Source organism: Acanthochromis polyacanthus, chromosome 2 (assembly GCF_021347895.1).
Source record: "Acanthochromis polyacanthus isolate Apoly-LR-REF ecotype Palm Island chromosome 2, KAUST_Apoly_ChrSc, whole genome shotgun sequence".
In the NCBI taxonomy this organism is placed as follows: Eukaryota; Metazoa; Chordata; class Actinopteri; family Pomacentridae; genus Acanthochromis; species Acanthochromis polyacanthus.
In genome coordinates, this window is record NC_067114.1 from 18,759,076 (window position 1) to 18,780,584 (window position 21,509).

Sequence of the window (21,509 nt, forward strand, 5' to 3'; positions counted from 1 at the left end):
CATAAAATATAAGACTGAGATGTATGTATCCAAATCTTTACCTGCATTGGAAATCTATCAAACAGCTTCATTTATCTGGCACCACTGAGGTTGAAAAGTTCTAGTTTTTGTTTTTCACAAGTTGACTGATGTAGAAATAAAACAGCTACAGCATTATCAACAAGTTATTCATGAATTCTTTTATTACAGATGCCAGATTGCTTCAGTTCAGTTTAGTTGACACCGGCCTACGTGGACTTTTTCTCATATGGTGTCACTCACTTTCAGAAAATTATGTGGGCAGCAAAGCTGAGATATGATCTAGTTTATTTTGAATATCCTAAATGATCTTGTGGGGCAACAACTAGTGAGACAGCCCGCTGACGCCTTGAGCTGGAACGCACACAGTCCAAGTCAATGCAAACAAACCCGATACCTTTAATCAGGTTTGACAAATAATAGGCTGCTTTTCACTTTATAACCCTTTAAACCTTACAAACAAACACAGACAAAGGGGAAAGAGTGCAGTCATTCGTGGGTGCACACACACACACACACACACACACACACACATAACATAAACCTACCACTAACCTCAACCTAACCAAACCTAACCAGAAACCACCTGAAAACTCTTCATTTTTTTCCAAAATTCTTCACTCTGATGAGCTGAAACTAAAACTAGCTCTCACAAAAATAGCTGCATTATACACTCACACATGTGCACACACACAATCCATGATCCAATATTTTCTACTAAGCAGACACTCTTCTACATGCATGCTCACACACATAGCCATGCTCTAGAAAAATCCATTCGCTCTCTTTGAACAGAAACAACAAAGCAAAGATGGGAGCTGGTCCAGACGGAGCTGCCGTGTCTGTTGGCCTCCATCTGGGCAGACTTTGACTCCCCTTGTGGCCTGGATCAGAGGAGTGAAGCCAAGCAGAATCTCTGTCCTCTGTCAGATGGAAGAAACCACTTAGCAAATTAGCAAGCTTCCCTTTCTGACTTTACGACACACGCGTGGACGGAGGTGGACACACAGTGCAAACACAGACTGCGAAAGCACACGTACAGGTGTGCGCAAGTGCACACATCTGCACACACACACACACACACACACATACACGCTACCAGCATGGGGTGGTAAAAGGCCAGCACTGTAGAGACTAGCAGGACTGGAAACATGTAGAGGCTGGAGAGAGAAAAAAGTGAGAGGAAAAAGGGGGAGTGAGAAAGAAGAGAAGAGCATGAGGGAGGTGAGAGGAGAAGGGAGGATGCTGACATCAGGAGAGGAGAGGAGAGGAGAGGAGAGGAGAGGAGAGGAGAGGAGAGGACAGGAGAGGAGAGGAGAGGAGAGGAGAGGAGAGGAGAGGAGAGGAGAGGAGAGGAGAGGAGAGGAGAGGAGAGGAGAGGAGAGGAGAAGAGAGGAGAAGAGAGGAGAAGAGATGGGGGCAGATGAGGAGGACAGGGTGCGTGGTGCGTCCTTGTGGAGGGAATGGCCACTGGGCAAATTAGTCTAACACCAAAATCCAGTCTGTTGAAGGCACCATGAGGGAAAAAGAGAGAGGAACATGATGGAGGGGGAATTGCCTGTGGCACGCACCCCCTTTTTTTTTTTTTTTTTACAGGGGTCAGCACCAGTACACATCAACTAAAATGTACAGACACACATGTATTCAAGCCCTGACACAGAGTCCTTTCCTCACACCAACACATTTTTTTTACCAATATAAACTAATACGGTATAAATCCACACACCCAGGCCTCCATGCACATTTTAAAGTAATCAAAGAAACAGAAACATGGTCATGATCACATTATGTGACATCCGTGCTGATCAATTATTTATACAAAGAAAAAACATCCACACAAACATGCATGCTAGACATGTGTGTGTGCCCATGCATGCTGCATGCATCCCAGTGTCCAGAGAAGCACATCGGGGAATAACGGACACATGAGGATCAAATTGATTAAGGCCGGAGTTCTTAGCAGTAATACTGAGGATTAGGACAGCTAATAAATGTTTCATTCAGAGCCAGACGCAGATCAAACGTGAGAAAGGCCTCCGGCTCGCTCTCTGGGGTTAGCGTGATTCTGCTCTTTCCTCTCCTCCTCCTTCTTCTCCCTCTCCTCTGCCTCCTTCAGCTGTTGGTTTTCAGCTGTATTATGACAGCCACTACAGATCGCCTCACTAGCAACTACAGGCCCTGCCCTTGTGCCTACACATCATTAGCTCTACATCTGTCATCTTCTTAACAGGTTCCCACTAATGTGGCCAAGGACTCACTTCATTGCATTCCTATCCAGGAGGCAGCAGAAGTAAACACTACTTTCCGTCTGTCTGATTCAAAGCCTTTCTTTCCTTTGACTTCAACTCTTCTCTCCTTTATTTCCTCTTATTTCTTCTGATCCGGCTTCTTCTATTTCACCTCACCCCTTTCTTTTTGCATCCTCTTCGCCTGTGAATCTCCACTCCTCATCCACTTTTAACCTTTCCACTCCTCTCACCCTCCTCTTCATTCTCCTCAGACTTGTTCCCTAAAGTATCTGGTGAGACTCAGGGCTGGTGCCAATGGTCAACAGGGGATTAGCAAGAAAGGAGGATGGAGAATGTGTGAAAACCAGTTAAGTCACACACTCTGCTCTACATGCCAAATGCTCACACACACAGACACTCATAGACGTGCACACACAGAGAGAAGCAAAGAGATAACTCACATGTGCACAAACCCAAGCAACCAGGCACAAGCTGTTTCTGGCATCACATGATCATCTCTCAGCATGCACACACACTATCCAAGGTCCCACTACAATATAGGCACACAAAATCAATAGAAATATTCCATGTGCTGCAGCTCAAGTGAGCCGCACGCTTCTAAAAAAAATAAAATCGCATAAAATGCAGAGACATTTGTGTCAGAATGTTTGGAAGGATGTAGTGGGCTAATGCTAGCCACGGTGACACTGGTCTTGGCAAATGGGCTGTGTGGCTGCATGTGTAACTCTATCTGTGGAGGGGGAATACAGCAGCGGTTGGGTAATGGAAAGGTCATTTAGCCAATCCCCCAGGTAGGGGGGCTGGTCTGACACGGCTCGTTTGTCACAGTTCAATAACTGCCACTCCGGGGAGTGTGAGGGAGAGAGAGAAGAAACGAGTGAGAGAAGCGTAGGAAGTGTGTGTGTGTGTGTGTGTGTGTGTGTGTGTGTGTGTGTGTGTGTGTGTGTGTGTGTGTGTGTGTGTGTGTGTGTGTGTTTCTGTGTGTGTGTGCTCAGCCCCTGGCAGCACAGCTGATTCCCAGGGCTTGTCCTTCCATTTGAGGCCTCAAACGGGGTCGCAGCGAAGGCCAAACACCATGGATTCAGACATCTTGATGTGAAACTTGCAAGTTTTGGCCTGGAAAGATTATTTTCGCTCTAACTGGTAAATGTTTGGTTTTCCGATAGAATTGTTACTCTCCTCTTGAACCCAAATATCACCAACTCCAGAATGATGCATAGCGCCAATCTATAGCTTTTGATTAAGCAACAAAATGAAAATCAGTATTTCCTAAATCAAATTTTTACCACTGGGCGTATATTGTTTTGGTTGATTTTTTTTTTTTTAGCAATATCTACCAAAAGAACATCCTTCGGGATTAATGAAGTTCTATCTGTTCTGTTCTTATCTTGTTAGGGAGTAGACTAAACATGCAAATTAGGCTGCATACAATGTAAATGCTTTCAGTTCTGAGGAGATGCATTAAGTATATTATTTATAAAAGTTCATTTTTTGGAAATGTTTCTTAATAAACTCCTAAAACATGTTGCCTCATGAGGATCTGACATTTTGCATACTCCTAATACATATCAACTGAAAAACTAAAATCGCCAAATTTGGTGATACAGCAATTTTATTCAGAGAAAATAGATTGAATATCGATATGAATATACCATAAATAAAAATCTCACTGTGTTATGAGAAAATTGTTTTGGATACACATTGTGTTTAGAAGACAGTGACAGAGCTTCAAAAAATATCATCCAGAACAAGATTTGTCTTGGCGCTTGATTAAACAACAAAATGTTTGTCTATCTGATACAATATGTACAAAATTGCAGGTCAAACTATTTCAGAATTTTTAAAAATACATAATTCTAAAACAGATAAATACAGTAAAGTAAGCCCAAGCTCCACTATTCCCAGCTGGCCGTATTGATTCGTACTGTCCCTTTAACATGTCGTTAGGTGTGTGACAGAATGATCCCTCGGCTTTGTGAGAGAGCCAAAGATTTTCACACATCTCATTGAGCGACCGGTGAGAGACACCACAGTCTGTCCTTCTCCTCACTTTGAAAATCAATAATAAGCTTCTGTGTGCTCATTCAAGTGTCTCTGTGTCTTCCCTGAGAGATGCCCGAGGCACAGATTTGTATTCATCTCAAGTGGAGATGAGAAAGATTTGGGGTTTCATGTCTGACCCCCTGTAGAGATTTAAGAACTGTTGACTCTTGACTGTGCAATAAGTGGCTTTGATCCCAATATTAACAGTGTCACCAGACCCAGTGTTGTCATACTGTGGTTGATGTTTTACAAAGGCTTGTGTCTCCCCCTTGTGGTCATCATTGGAATGTGCAAATACTCAAATGGAAAAAGTATACAGAAACCCTGTGGGGGAAAAAACAAAGATTATTTACACTGATGATCACATATTATTTGAAATGATGCACAATTTGCATTATGCAATTTACACTATGAGGTCATGTCAAAATTAAAGGATGAATGAATACAAGAAAGCCTGAGATAAGCAAAATAGCCGCACAAAGAGGAATTTTACAGCACAATACATGCTTTACTGATTAAATACCACCTGATTTTTATGACATGGATGTGTCAATATATACATAAACTATAATTAAATCTAGATTAAGACAATATAATGGCAATTTAATATGCAATATGGTATATTAAACCATAGTAAACCATCAGCCATCAGTTGCAGCATTACTCACTCAGGTGTGAGTCAGACCACACTGTACATCTGTGCGGGTTTGTCATTGCTCATGTGCAAACCAATGCAACACTGAAAAGAAGTCGACAAAATATCAAACTCAGAAAGACATACAAGCACCGCTACCTATAAGCAGGCACCTGCAAATAAAGCTCTGAGAACGTCTTGCATAACTTTAAAATAAGACATGCAGTCTTGTCCAAATGATAGTGAAAGAGTTGCTGCCTCACACTGGGGGGCTGAACTGACTGTGGTCAGTGACATCATGGGACAGAAGCTCTTCCTCATTCAAAATGACTCACTGACTTTTGGGCCACTCGAGGTTTAAACTTGGCTAAGTGTCCTGTTACCCTCAACAACTTTTTAAAAAGTTTTTATTTTACAGAAAAGCCTTGAATGTGAGGTTAACACTGAGGAACTGTGTTTGGTTCAAGGAAGTAGCAGCTGAAATGGCTCCTTTGATGTTTAAAGACGCTTTCTGGGTAAGTCTGTTTTTCTGGTGTTGAGCTTTTTTAAAGCTGTCTTTGCTGAAAAGTGAGAAACCACAGCTACATAATGCATTTATGGTGTTTAAGTTGAATTCACAAGCGAGGTGAATCAACTATGATCTAATCTGTTCATTATACTGTGCATTAAATTTTAAGTACTTGCGTAATATGCAAGATTTAAACTGTAATACACTGCAATCACTGGAAACTATATAACATTTTAGCTTATCATCTGTACTTCAAAATCAGCCCACATTTAATTCTATTGAGCGTAGAAATATGTCAGTATAGAGGCCACTATGAAATGTTAGGAAATGTCGAAAAATGTCATTCATTAGCTATTACTGCTCTTTATTAAATAACCAGTTAATTACAATAACTAATTAACAAAGGCAGTACTAGTGAGCTGTACACTTAGCAGGAGTTTATCTGCCACTTTGTGCATTTGAAGCCTCATTTGACGATCTAGGGGCAGTTTGACGAAGCACTGAACGTGCTGCTAAGTCACACATTCCAAGTCCAAATGCTAGTTCTGCATTTTTGCCATACTGAGCCCAGGGTTGACTCAAGGACATTTTGTAAGAGTTGTTGAGCAATGATGTTTGTTACTGCATTTCTCTAAAGGGTTTCTATGTCTTCTTCATACAAGGGGTCTGATTTTACCTGCCATTCTGGGTATGACGCAGTGATCCAGCGTCTACGAGATGGGAGGCAAATGTGCAAAGATGTGGAGGAGCTGCTAAAGATGAGGTCGTGTGAGGTTGATTAAAGTTCAAAAATGATAAAGATTATGCAACATTCTTAAAGCTGTACACATTAAATTTCTGCAACCTTAGTGTAGTTGACACCAGGACACAATGAATATAATATTAGTACAACTACAACATTTGGTACAGGAACAGACAGGCCGCTGCAGAATTACTAAACCACCTGAATCTTTGATATCTTTGCTAAGAATTGTGGAAACTGAAGTCTTTGATATCATCACATTAGATATTTAAACTACATCCCTCATCAATTTGAAGAGTGGATTATTATTATCATTATATCAACTTTAAGAGAAAAAGAATATCTAGTGTTTTTTTTTGATTAAACAGCATTTCGAATCAGTCCACTGACATAGAGGCCCCGTGCATCTGCATCTGCAACAGGTTAGGAGTTAAGCTGATAAAAAGGTAGATTATTAAGCTCTGTGTCAGATGTCTTCCTGTCAAACACCACCATCATCAATGACTTATGATTGTCGATATAAATGAAAACAGCAAATTTCTTTGAAGTAAATCCTCAATGTAATCAAAACTGACTAAAGATCAGATGGGTCAGTGAAAAACATTTTTATCAGAAACAAAATTATCCTTGTTATGTCATCATCTACTTAATTAGTTTACAATGATGCAAAACATGAGTCTGTTGGGTGATTGTTGTTGCTAAATGTTGGCTTAAAAAAGCACGTTTCTTTAGGTAAAAGAGCAAAACTACCAAAGCTTCAGTGACAACAGGGTGAAAGGTTCTAATGACGAAACAGACGGCAAGACAAAGTGCAGCATCTAATGTGTCTTCTCTGTCTGTTCATACTGAACAGGGCACTAGCTGAGGAGAAATATGGAAAGGAACTGGTGACCATTGCTCGCAAAGCTGGAGGACACGTAGAAATCAGGTGAAAACAACACTTCATATTCAAACTACTGTGGCCATAAAGTAGAACTTTATAGTGTAATAAAAGACTGCACAGCTAATGCAGAAATATGACATATTGGACAAAAACAAAAATAATAAACTCTGCTTTGGAAAAATATTTTTTGTCAAACTAGCACATGATGAGTTTTAGACTTTTAAAAAATAAATTATTTATTGCAGACTGAAACTGACCTGCAACATGAAATATGAAACAGCAGTCAGGCGTCTCTGAGTCACTTCTTAGTGTATCTGTTAGACAGAGAGAGAGAAAAAAGGTGAGATTTTGTGTCCAGATTTTAGGTGTGTGTGCCACTTGCTGCAGCTGCTCTTTTTTAGTATACAGAGTCTGTTGTCTGCTTCCTGCCCTCTGCCACGTCAATCACCTTATAGAGAGCTGGCTGCATTCTTACACCAGCACCTAAAGAAATATGATTAAATAAGATTTTGAAGGCACCTCTTTTTTTCCCAAGTGACCAAGGTAATATGTAAAGTGTGCATGGAAGCATTCAAATCTGCATGCCGTCTTAGCATCGACTGGGTCAAATACTGAACCACCTTTTTATATTTCACAGTGTTCTGGTGTAGCTGTTCAGTCTGTTTTTAATGAGCTGCAGGATGGCAAGTGCTTGAAGTGTTTGGAATGCCGTTTTTAGCCTGAAAAACTTCATCCACCTTATTGTAACATTAAATCATTGCTGATCATAAATGTGTGTTGTTTTTCCAGCACATTGAAAGCATCCTTCGAACAACTGAAAACTCGTGAGTCGACTTGCATGATGGAAAAAGTCAACGGAATTGTGTTTTCAGCACCAAATGACTCTTTTTTTTCTGCTTGGATGTTTTGATTATAGAAATCGAGAACATTGGCAACTTTCACATCCAACTATCTGATACACTGAAAGAGGAGGTGAAAAAGATTGAGACATTCAGAGAACGGCAGAAGGAACAGAGGAAGAAGGTACTGGGTAATTCCTGTTGCCTAACAACTGACTTACTGAACACAAGAACAAAGGTGTGAAGTTTGAATGCCCCGATGAAAGTAAAGGAAAGTTTCTTGGCCCACTCTCATAATTAGTACACATCTATAGGACAAACAGGAACTGTCTAAAGGCTCCAATAGCAGCTACCACTTTAGTAGGTACAACTGTGCACATGTACAGTGTAGTGCAATCCAATATATGACGCCTGCAGTGATTCCTGTCTGTAAAAACAAAAATCCAGGTTATTGTTTAGCATTGGAGTCACATAGAATCAATACTGGTATAAACAGCTGTGCGTGGAAACAATGCATGTGAGCTTTGGCTCTTTTAATTTCAACTTTTCTATTTCTAGTTTGAAAGCATCATGGAGAAGGTTCAAAAGAAAAAAGTTTCATTGTTCAAGAAGACCATGGAGGTAAGAAAAGAGTACTACTGGTATCACCCCCCATTTTCTCATCAGTAACTGATTTTGATAGCGTATATGGTGATCAGTGCACACGTAAAACCCATATGTTTTACTGCTTGTACACTGTTTATCTTTCTTTCAGTCTAAGAAGAACTACGAGGCGAGATGCAAGGAGGCTGATGAGGTAGAAGACGGATCTGAGAAAGCAAATGTTACATCCAAAAACTCTGATAAGGTAAAATAAATATTTTTATCTCAATAAAAGAGATATGATTTGTTTTTAACTCAGCTGCTACCCTGTTTAGACTAATTCAAGCTTTAAAGTTATTTAATTTAAAAATGTATCATCCACACCACACAAATGTTCATCCTTACAGTTCTGTTGAAGGTTATAGCTGATTGCAGGGCTACAGTAACAGCAGGACTTTTCTGTAGCTGTGCAACAGCTTGCGGAACTGAATTATGCTCGTTTGTGGCTGTGAAATCTTTGATCTCCTTTAAAGTATATTCATTCACGACCAAACCTCAAATGTATCTAATTCAGTTGCTATGGTTTGTGTTCACACCCTTTGTCACATGTCACTTGATGTGTAATATTGCTTTCCCAGGTACGTCACAGGATCAAGCAATGCAGACAGACTGCCAGTGAAGCAGGTAATCACTCTTCATCACCTGCAATTCCTATTTTTAACCAACATACATTTGTATTTCTCTGCATTCAGGTGATTTTGGAATACAATCAGCGCTTCTTTGTTTAGTGAATACTTTATGGAAATTCTGCACTGTATTTCTTGCGTTACATTGTGTTCATTGCTGTGTTTCATTATTAACTGTAACCATGCATAATGATACTCTGTTCTCTCACAGAGAAGCTGTACTCAAACAACATTGTGCAACTAGAAGCTGTTCGCCAGGACTGGGAAGAAACACACAGAAGCACTTGTGAGGTACTGCAGATAGCATTCCTCTTAACTGCTGTATCATAGAGTCACAACTGACAAACTAAACTTCATACCACAACTCCTTTAACTGTGTGAAACCCCCACACTGCTGACCAATGAGGAAGTACACTTCATCTTGCACTCAGCGTGCTATAAATGGAACAACCTAACCACAATCATGCAGAAACATATTCAGTGACACACGAGTTTGTTAAATGCTTTTTAGTGGTACTCTGCAGTTTGCACGCCAGCACTATCTACAGCGATAGATAGTCTCTCTGACAGATTGAGAGATAATAACAATGTGTCTCTGCAGACATTAAGCTACTAAAACATTACTACTTAAAAATGACACAGAAACAAATGTTTTTTTGTGTGTGTATTATAGGTGTTCCAGCAAATGGAGGGAGATCGCATCAGCATGCTGAGGTGTGCCCTCTGGGACCATTGCAATCATTTCTCCATGCAGTGTGTTAAAGATGATGAGGTCAGGTCATCTTCTCTGTATTTGTATTAAGAGAAAGGGTTTTTCTAGTATTTCAACCCCAAAAATCATATTTTTTTAAAAGAAGATTGTAATTTGGACACAATCATGATGGTACAACTACTAGACAAGATTACAATTTCATTATGTTACTCATTTACAGCAATACCACGATACTAGAACTTACATTCAGTATCAATGATTACTCACAGAAAGTCCTCAGCACTTCAGAAACAGCTGGGCGTAGCTTGGTACGAAAGTTTCAATCTTGGTTTTAACCAAAACATAGCTTCAAAATGCACGTACAAATATAATTTTTAAATAGGAATTTACCGTCAGAGGAAGAAAAATATTGTGATTTGTATTTAGTGCAAAGATTATAGATTTTTTATTTTTAAAAAAACATGATTTTATATTTGTCAAAACTGAAATGTCTGAACAACTAATACCATAAAATGTCATGAATTCTTGCCAACACTGAGATGCTGAATGTAGCGAACACTATATCTACTAAAGGTCAACAGGTCAACATGCATTGTCACTGTGAGCTTGCTAGCATGTGGATGTTAGCATTTAGCTTAAAGTATCTGTCTGCCCATAGTGTGGCTAAAGTATATTAGTGCAAAGATTTAATTTTTTCTGCGTATACTCACTACACAGTTCTGATTTCCTCCTGTTTTTTGAAATCAGCTGTACGAGGAGGTGAGGAAGCTTCTGGAGCAGTGCGACATTACCACAGACAACAATTGTTTCATAGGAATGAAAAACACAGGGTTGAGGCCACCAGGTGAGTTTCACTATGGGCCAAATGGGCATTTACAATAACTGGTAGAAGTGTTTTTTCCCATAAAGGAAGCTAGCTGTTGATATTGAAGACAGAAGTGAGAAAATATACCACTACTACAGAACCGGATTTATAAGAGCTTTTCGGCATTTGTTCTTTCTCTTTCAGTTGACACACAAGCAGAAAGCAACAGTTCACTTCTAAAATGAGCAGCTTCTCTTTTCTTCTCACAGATCCAATAGTGTTTGAAAGCTACTACCAGATGGGGACAGCCAGGAACAGAAATGGTCAAGTTCATTTTGCAGAAAGAGAAGGCATAACAAGGAGGTGTGGCACAAGTAACAGGAAGATGAATCAAGGGGAGATGATCTCCTCCTGGTTCTTCATCAACTTTATTTAATTCGAGAACTTTTTTACCATTAGGAAAGAATCACATGCAGCTGTTATATAGTCCTGCTGGTTTGTTGAATCTCTGGACGTGTATCTTACATATCTGCCTTGATCTGGATCATACAGATGCTCTGACCCCCTACTCGGAAGCTCTTTGAGCTTCACCGTTGACAGCACTCAGAACTCCCGACCAGCACTGGCATCTATTGGAGAGTGTAAGTACTGCAATCACTCACTGAGTTACATGAATGTATCTTTAAATATGAATAACAAAAATCATCATCAGCATGTACATTTTTTTGTAGTGTTGGACTTACAGTGGATTTTTTTTAGTTGAATATAAATTCACATATCTGAAATTGTGCTTGAAAAAATTTCCCTTTTGACAAACACTGTAGTAAATCCAATTTAAATTTAAAATGAAGTGAGCACATGAGTGAATCTTTTATATACAGTTGAAATAGGCTATATAAATCATGTGTCAAGATAAACTGTATGCTAAAGAAAAGTGTATTGTTTGCGTGATTCATTATTTTACAACAACAAAAAACACACAAACATAAATGTATATTTGCAACAAATGAAAATTAAAGGTCCTGCATGAATGTCTTCTGCTTGATTTTTAAAGGTAAACTAACACTTCCTAATAGAATGCTTTGACTCTGGTTTCAGTTGAGACTTCAGATGGCGGGTTTGCATCTCTACCAGACCTCCAGCAAGAAGCACCACTGCTCACACTTCCAACAAATGACAACTTCTACATTGTGGCTTATGAATACGCTGCACAGGTGACCACTGCTATTTTAACACATTACTAATATGAAACTAGACATCAGCTAAATTTCCCAAAGACAGTAGCTCTCATAGGACTGTAGTATTCTCTGTAGAATTTGTTGAAAAGGTGATGCGGGTACTTAGGTTAGATCGGTCTGTGACTAACGTTGGTCATCTTTACTTTGACCGGCCAGGAAGAGGATGAACTAACTGTGAGCAGAGGAGACGTGGTCCAAATGCTGGAACAAGGAGAGGATGGCTGGTGGAAAGTGGACAGGGGGGGATGACTGGACTGGTGCCAGGAAACTATCTGGGCAAACTTTGAACATGCGAGCAGACACACACGCCCACATACAGTCATGTTTCTATCACTGAACAGCACATGAATCTACATTTATAAATCCAATGAAGACCTGCTGTAACCACAACTATAATTCATACTTGCCTAACCCTAATCATAAACTAAGCTGTATCATAAAATTCAAAATGTAAACAGATTTGTGTCCATATGACTAAGCCAGCTGGGATAGGCACCAGCCCCCACATGACCCTACAGAGGATTAAGTGGTGTATAGATAATGGATGGATGGATAACATTAACATAATAAGTCCAAACACGCAAACACAGATAAATATACGACCACAGACACACACACACCCAGGACAGTAACACACACTTCATATGCTTAAAACAGACAAGTAATGCATCATATGTAAATGAATATACACCATAATGCCACAACACACTGTCTACCGATACACACATCTCTGTCTGGCTTCTCAAATACATCGCTGATGTTTGAACTCGCCCCGAATTAACAATCTAGCTTCATTTACTTCACAGTAGATCATGCGAACAATTTGCATAATTTATGATAGGTCTTCATTCATTCTTAACTGCTTTTTAGCCATCCTTGGTATTATTATTTATTCGCTGTGACTCAGCCATGAACAGATATTATAGTGAGATTAGGTACTGAAGATGGTAATAAAGCAGCTACTGTCTGCTCCCTCGCTGTTTTTTTCTTATGTTTTTCATTCCACAGATAGAGGGCTATGTTGCATATGCTTTTGTATATGTCTGATACCATTTTCTGTGACTGCTGGATGGACCATAGGTTACCATGGAAACAGCAAATAATCAAAATTCAAAAATAAGGGTTTACTAAACTGAGCAAACTACTAGCGCATAAACATGTAAGATACATTTCCCATGCGACGAATGAAATATCAAATCAAAACAATGTGGATGAAATAACAAATAAAGCAGTCCGGGTGAAATGTATGACTTTATTTGTCTCCTGCTTGTTCTCCATTCTATACACAATTTGTTTCTCTGATTTTTTTACCTGCGGCACTAGCTAAATGTCTACGGGGTCAACATAAAAGCTCAAAAATATTAAAACGATGCACAACTTCACAAAAATGTATAAAATAATGTGTTGTAGTTCTTTGCATCAGGCTCGTAACTAATAATCAAACTAAACAGAAGGGTTTCTGTGGCTGGAACAAACTGAGTCTACGTGTACACGTCTTCAGGTAACATTGATGATAGTCGTTACGGCACTGAAGACCCAAAGGTTGATTCACAATTTATATACTGGTAATGCCTCACTAGAGCAGCCTGATTCAGAGAACATCCACACCAAAACTGAATGTACATTATTCACAACTTGAATATTTGTGAACATGAATAATTCTTTCTAATAAACATGGCTTTGACAACAAACGCAGAGCTGCTGAGAACAAAAAAAAAGCATTGTTCTTATTCTATCAGTGTCAATGAGTTTAGCTTAAACACTGAACTGTATTGTTGTAACAGCTGAGATCAAAACCTTGGATTCATAGTATGGTAAAAAAAAAAAAAAAAAAGATCTTTCATTTTCACAAAGTCTGGTCAAACCAGGGATTAGTGTTCATGTTTACATGTTCTTTTTAGCACATATTATGTATGCATTTTAAACAACCATGAAATATCTCCAGAGCTCCAGCCGTAGTGCAAACGAGCACACAAGGAATTACATTCCATACAATACTCCCAAACATGTTTTCACATAATTACCTCCTTCTCACCCTCACTGGGGATGAACACAAATTCAATCAAGCCATAATTAAAAGAAAATAATATCTGCACCAACATCAATAATTTCAATTAGCCATATACAACTTTGGCTTTTTAAAAGTATTTCAGCATGTGTAAGAAAAAAAGAATACATTTAAAGTAACAGTAACTTCAAAAGCATGTCAATAAATAACTGGTTTCCCCTTGAAGCCCCGTCCCACCCCAACCACGTCGTCAGTGTTCGCTACTTTATCATGAATTGTGCAAGGTGTGCTTGAGCTTATATAACTACAGCTGATATCTACTGTGGACATGTCCGGTGACGCTCCTGTTGATTTTCTGAGTGTTTTGTTGGCTGGCTGCGTCCTTCATGCATAGCTGTTGGTGGTGACCAGCAGCTCGTACGCCGGGTCATGACTCCTCCTGCACAGCACCACGCAGGCACAGAGCATGCCCAGCATCTGCAGACACAGCACAGGAGGCAAAAGTCAGGTTTCCCTTCTGCAAACTCCATAGGCAAATGTAAATCTCCAATCAAAAAGCAAGAATAATGAGCTGTTTTTGAATTTAACAGGAATATCAGGACAAACAATACAGTACGTGCTGTATTGCAAATTTGTATGTGCCTCTACAATTGACAACAAGCATAATGCTTTCCTGGAATGCAACTTTTAGACACAGGAAATTGCGCCACAAATACCATCATCTTTCTTCACACGTATACAGGATCTATGTGTGAGAGATCAAAATCTGATAGCCATAATCTGGGTATCTATTTTAATGATGCTTTCTGTTCACTTCCAAATACGTGGCTTAACTGCAAATTTGTGTAAAATCTGCCTGACTGATCGTGTTGTCGGTAATGAAATCTGCTAAAAATAACATTTTCACTTCTCCCTTTAGATAGCATGAATTTTAACGCTCCATTCAGACTTTAAAGTCTTACCTGTATGGATGCAAAAGTTAGTGCAGCCCATATGACGTACATCATGATCTCCTTTAATTTCTTCACAACAAGAGCCTCACAACCCTAAGACAGAAAAAAAACATTGAAGTTGTACAGCTTTAAGCACATTCTTCACTTGAAAAAATGCACAGGAAAAACAGCAAGAGAATCTTTTGCAGTTTGTGATGATTTAACGACAGAAAAGCTAAGGTGTTTGAGCTGCATTTGTTGTGTGTACCTCTTGGTAGAGATCTGCTGGTCGAGTCAGCGTGCCTGTACAGTTGCTGATGCCGGGCTGACAGCAGCTCACTGGAACGCTGTTGTTCTTGGATTCTTTAAACCAGCGAGTGTTCCTCCAGTCAGAGTAGTTGTGAATGCCGCAGCAGTGAAGCTGGTGGCAAAACAAAGAACAGCGAGTGAAAACGTTGAACATTTGGAATTTAAAAATATTACATTACAATTCACATTTAAGTTTGAGCTGACAGAGACAAAGATTTGGCACAAGGAGGGTCATTTCTTCTCACCTGCCTCTGCACATAGTCAATAGCGCGACTAGGAGCATCAGTGTTGGTGCCGTTGTATTCGTTGTAAACCTTCTGGATGGAGTGATTCACCTCATCTTCTACCTGAAACAAACACACAGCAGCAGCTACTTGCCTGCTCACTCAAAGCTATTTCTGTGGGATACCTCTAAGGGGCGTATTTTCACATTTATATAATGCCATCCTCAACCTGACACAAACAATAAGAATTTGGCGCATCATACTGTAATTCCCTTAACACCTACAATATATTATACAAGACACAGACGCTTGTCTTTTTTCATTTAGCAACAGGTGAAAATGCAGTCTTTGACCCACTTTCACAGACTAAACACCTCCGTAAGTCAAAGACACAGTGTTTACCTTCGCCCTGTAAATGTAGCCCAGCACCACCACCACACACTCTGTTACGAAGACCAACAGGAGGATGGCAGCAAACTGAAACGAAAGAAAAAAAAAACAGAAACCAATTAGTAAAATGAAACAGAAATAAAATTGCTACCAAACACAAAACTGCTTTTCAAATCTTTAAGGACAGGTTAAAAGTCTGTCTTCAAACAATAGTGAGGCATCCATATGTACAATACAAATGGCTTAATGACAGTATCTATTCATTAAAAGATCCTTCCTAATGAACTTTCAGTATAAGAGCTGGGTCACAATGTAGTCAAAAGTTTATGCGACACTAAAATCAGCTACTTATCTGGGTTATTAAAATCAAATGGAAATGCTCTAATGTCACAATATTTTTAGTACAAAATTCTCTCTTTGTGTTTTCCTCCTCAGCTGCAGTAAAATGACAGTCAAAAAAAGAGGGACATTTGTACTAAAAATACCAACATCTTGGGAATCTGAAGCTTTATACTAGTTTCAATTTAATTTTTGAACGTGTTGGCAAACAAAGACTGTGCATTTTGTCAACCATAACTTACAGTGGGATCCCATGTGGGAGATCACAGCAAGAAATGTCTATTTTAGTGTCGATTAGAGACCACTATTTATTCAAGACCAACTAGAAAAACTGTAAATCCTTCCTTTAAGCAGCCTTTTGCAGTTTTCTTGCTCTTCCCCTAGAATGCATAAGAAATGTTTCCTGCATGTCCTTCATCTGAACTGTGCTTGTTTTGAGCCAAAGCTGTCAGCACTCACAGTTGCCAAGCCACAGGAGCTTTCGCGTATTGTTGCACAGCAGCCAATCAAGCCGATGATGAAGAGAAGAGTCCCGACAGCGATTATTATAACAGCGGGAATCAAAGTGTACACGTCTTCAAAGAAGTGGTCATAGTCGTCATATGTGATGAACACATAGGCTCCAATGTAGCATAAAATCCCAGCTGCAGCCTGTGGAGAAAAACAAAGAAACAGGAGTCAAAGAGAAGGCAGTCAGGTACAAGGACATAGGGAGAAAGAGTCTGCTTTGGTAATACTGGATTTCACTGCATGTCAGTAAAGAAAATTAAGATTGAGCCACAGAGAAAAGGAATAAATAAATAATAAAATAAGGATATGCTTTTGAAAAAAAAACTTGGCAAAAACATACATATATAAACAAACGATTCCCAGCTTCATCTAACGATTAGCCATTTAAATAATAAGACAGATAAAAAACGTCTGAAAGAAAGGTGTAATGTGAAGTGGCCAGCTGTCATCTCTAGATTATTCAGACATTCTGGGAGGACATATAGCCTTTTCTTGATTCATTTAAAGCTCAGTCATGGTTTTCGGTGTACATTTTCATGCGGCTCTGCTTGTCTGGTGAGTCAGTGATGCGCTGGAGGTGCACTAAGCTGCTGCATCACGTCATGGCTGTAAGTTGTGGGCGGCAGCTTCACAGACACGCTGCAGCTCATTACCCCGAGACACTGCTGTTTTTTTTTCTTTGTGCAATTAGTGCACCACACAGCGAACACAAAAGTCACACTGTGTCCGTGCATTTCTCGCCTCGCAAAGCAAATGCGTCCGTCGCCAAACTGCGGCGCATCTCTGGCGCAGTTTGTTAGCTAGCTAACGCTCCTCTGAGCCGCTGGCCTCACCGGGATGCTGCACATTGTTCAATCATCTGCCGTTTTTCTTACCCAGAAGATGAGGTTCAGGAAAACCAGGACGGTTTTAGATGACGTGATCCCACACTGGCCCATGGTGTCGTGAGCACTAAAATGAAAACTGTTCGTATAAAAAAATACTGATGCACCTGCACCTTTGCTGCTAAAATAATAAAATGGCTTCGGTCGGGCCCACTGTGCTCAGTCTTCTGGCCTCAGCCAATCAAAGCGCAGCAAAGAGAGGATAAAGGTCACGTGTTCCGGTGACATCACCATTCAAAACAAACACACTGAGGATGTTAGATCTCTGCAACAACGTAAGCTTTTATAGTGTTTTATATCATATATAGAGAGTAGAATGGGCATTAAAACTTAATTCTGTGTAGTTATATGATTGTCTCACAGCTACAGTGCGTTTAAATGCTGCTTTTCCCATAATATGCAAAATCTGCCGTCTGAAGGCGACTTCCATAAGCAGGCTAGTTTATTCAAAACAGAGTCGTTAAAATCAGTTTTAAAAAGCTTTGAAAAATCAAACATTTTTCTGCATGGGTTTGGTACACCAATCAGCAGTCTGGTGCACTGGGAGTGTGCGAGCAGTTTTGGACAAACCTGTCCCAACAGAATAACACCCAAACTGTCACGTGCTGCAACAAACCTTAAATGATATCACTGCAAATCAACAGGTGAAGTCCCACTGGGCGTTCCAAACAAGCCTAAGGCATTGAAAACATAACTCGGCAAGTTAACTGTAAACCCACAAAGTACTATTTAGTGCACATTTTGGCTCAACAATTGTTGCTTCCAATGCACTACAACCACAACATGCATCAGTGTCTGCCATGTCACAGCTCAGCAACTCTCATGTCCCAACTAATCATGTGCACCTGCTACTGAGTATTTCCACATTAGTCTACTATAATGATGATGAGAAACATAAAAGTACATAGGTATCAGTAGAAAAATGGGCTGTTTTTTTATATGAATGGTTTCCTGTAAAGGATTTTTTAAGAGGCAGTCTTCAGAGTATTCAAATGCAGTATGCAGATTTCACACACAACCAGAAGTGTTCTGTAGTGGACCTCATGCTGCTTGATGAGCAGTTTACAGCAACAAGCCTCCTTTAAAACAAATTAGGACCATGGAACAAGCTCCTCCTTACTATCAAAACAGCTGAGGCAGTACCTCTGTTCAAAAAGATTAAAAAAAGCAAAAAACACCTGTAAAGGCAGGATTTTGGGTTACATTTTATATTGTCTTTTGTAATGTTTTATTGTTGCTCTTCACTGTGAAGAACTTCAAACACTATTTTTAAAAAAAAAAAGATGCTATAAAAATAAGGTTCATCATTATTTTTCTACTTGAAATAGTTTTCCCCTTGTTTTCTACACAAGCTTATGTCTGTTCTTCAGAATACCTAGAATTTACTGTAAAACAATTGAGCAGGTGTCAGACATTTTTACACCTCACCTTTCTGCTTTGATTCTGTAGGTCTGTTCTTTCATTTTGTCCTTAATCCTCATTAGTGTCGGGGGGGCTGGAGACTATCCCAGTCAAGCTATCACAGAGCCACACAAGCACATTCACGTTCACACCTGCAGACAATTTAGAAACACCATCCATCCATCCATTCTCTATAGACCGCTTTATCCTCACTAGGGTCGCGGGGGGTGCTGGAGCCTATCCCAGCTGACTCAGGCGAAGGCAGGGGACACCCTGGACAGGTTGCCAGTCTGTCGTTAGAAACACCAGTTAATCTCAATATGTTTTTGGACTGTGGGAGGAAGCTAGAGTACCCAGAGAAAACTCACGGTTGGGTTGTGAACCAGGGACCTTCTAGCTGCAAGGCAACAGGACTAACCACCGGGCTACTGTACAGCCACTATATCACTGATTTAAAAACCTGAAAGTCAATGGTGAGTGATTCTGCAAAAAGATGAACTTTATCTTAGCATTTTGTGTTAGATTTCTCAATGGAGTTTCAATAGGAGGACATGAGCTTAGACAGTAGCACACAGTTTGTACTGATACTCATTAAATGGGTTGCAAATTTTCTGCTGCACCCCACTTTTGAACCCCTTAGAAACTGACATCTGCACTGAGATGTCGTTGATGTGAAGTGAGGGTTTCTATGCCAGAGGGTGGCAGTGTACCATCACCGGTTTTACACAGGCACCGGTTGTTAGAGGAGCATTTATCAAGAGCAAGCAGTCGACAGAAACACCCGACAAACATATAATAATCTGGGTTTTGACTTCATTAATCTTTCAGATGTTCAGTTTAAGGCTTGAATAAATAATAACATACACAATGCAACCACATAGTCCCTTGGCATAAATGAATGAATCAAAGAAAAACACATGCAATATGGCCCTTCTTCCTTTATTTAAACCTAGACTTCTGTGTGTTCTATGAGCACAAGATAGATTACTCAATTGAAAATTAGGTGTGACACTCAGTCCGTAATGACTTAGACTGGTGCCCGCAGCCTTGGTTTTATTGAGTGAAAGCTTGCCACATCTGTCCCTGTCAGCTTTTGGGTTTCAAACTACACAAGGAGGAAACTTATACATTCCAAAAGAGGCTGAGGCGACCTCTGTTGACATAACATACATCCACTGTGTGAATTATGCTTCAGTTTTACCTCTTGGCTATCAATTGATTCATTGTTAAAACAGGCCAAGATAAAAACAAACCAACAAAAAAAGACAAGTAGATGTGCAGGAACACAAAAACAGGACTGTAGAGGCCCCAAAGGCACAGACATGTGACTGTAGCTGTGGGTCATATGCCGACAACTCATTACGTCCCTCTGAAAATGTCAGGAGCTGTGTTAAAATTTGCACACAGCAGATGAAAATCGCAGATTTTTGCATCATTACAACATGGAAACTAATACTGCTGTGCTTACATTGGTTAAGTTTAGAGTATGGCTTGTTATTGAACAAAACAAGGGCTTGGTTGATTTTTACACATTTTGCTCATTTTTACATTGAAAATATTACAAATATTTTGTATGAGTGCAAGTGTCATAAATTCATAAAGATAAATAATAAACACCTATGTTCACATACATATTGTTTCATTGGAATGACATCATTTGTGATAAACAGAGTGATGTTCTACCATCTTGATATGTTTGTTCAAATAAAAAATCCTTTCTCTGTAGAAAACTGTCCCACAAACACCCTCATAGAAACAGATGACTTACAGTAAATCAGTTCCTGTTTATTGAAACATAAAGAAATACAGTTATTCATCCCTGCGGGGAAATTATTTGTCACAGCAGCAGCTTAGCAAGCCATGATTTAGATGACATTACACCCGTTATGATGGCAGATGCCTAATTTTAATCTCTCTGATGCAAAAATGAAAATATTGGGATTAAAAATGTTGCATCTTCAAAATGAAGAAATCTGTTTTTGTTGCTGATTTTTTTCTATCTGCGTTCATTTATTCCCAGCATTTCTTGTAACTGAATCCACAAAATGAATATAACCCAGCAGAATAATTTAGTTTTACATTTTTCCTGTTACTGAGTGGTGCTTGTTTGAACTTAACAAGCATGAGCTTGCAGTAATGTAACGCTTATTTGCACTACACATATTTTCAAGCATCATTTTAAGTCTTTTAGGGCACACAGACTTCCCATTTGAATTATTTTAGTCACATTACAATAGACTTACTGTCCTCTTGGATGAACATCTATACAGTAGGCCATACATTCTTGTCACTGCAGTTTTGTTTTCCTGTAGTTTTAAATGATGTTCTGTTTGACAAGCATGAACTCTTCTGTGGATTTAGACATAGAGCTGTTCATTTGTGTAGGTCGACAGAAAGAAGGATTAAATCTGAGCATATGAAGGAGTGGAGCATTTCAATGAGCAGAGGAGGTTATTCAAAGTAAACCGAGAGCACAGAGATGCTAAACTGAAACTCTCATTGAACTGAGGAGTGATGCAGCACATGCTCAGACTGTGTGGAAACATCACTTTCCTCAACAGTTAACACTCTGC

At 39.5% G+C, this 21,509-nt stretch overlaps 2 protein-coding genes across 2 annotated transcripts; one reads left to right on the forward strand and one right to left on the reverse strand.

Moving 5' to 3' along the window:
* Positions 1-5,274: 5,274 nt before the first annotated feature.
* On the forward strand, positions 5,275-13,484 carry LOC110961283 (proline-serine-threonine phosphatase-interacting protein 1-like). Its single transcript, XM_022208835.2, has 15 exons — positions 5,275-5,459; positions 6,115-6,215; positions 7,048-7,122; positions 7,867-7,901; positions 7,994-8,100; positions 8,475-8,537; positions 8,671-8,763; positions 9,137-9,182; positions 9,396-9,475; positions 9,858-9,956; positions 10,644-10,740; positions 10,971-11,064; positions 11,254-11,342; positions 11,800-11,915; positions 12,096-13,484. Exons 1-15 carry the CDS (start codon positions 5,427-5,429, stop codon positions 12,186-12,188), a joined length of 1,221 nt encoding a protein of 406 aa, XP_022064527.2. The 5' UTR covers positions 5,275-5,426; the 3' UTR covers positions 12,189-13,484.
* Positions 13,178-17,709, reverse strand: tspan3b (tetraspanin 3b). The gene is made up of 7 exons (XM_022208847.2): positions 17,527-17,709; positions 16,601-16,792; positions 15,815-15,889; positions 15,434-15,535; positions 15,148-15,300; positions 14,910-14,993; positions 13,178-14,424 (listed from the first exon to the last, which is right to left on the reverse strand). Exons 1-7 carry the CDS (start codon positions 17,587-17,589, stop codon positions 14,332-14,334), a joined length of 762 nt encoding a protein of 253 aa, XP_022064539.1. The 5' UTR covers positions 17,590-17,709; the 3' UTR covers positions 13,178-14,331.
* Between the last annotated feature and the right edge of the window lie 3,800 nt (positions 17,710-21,509).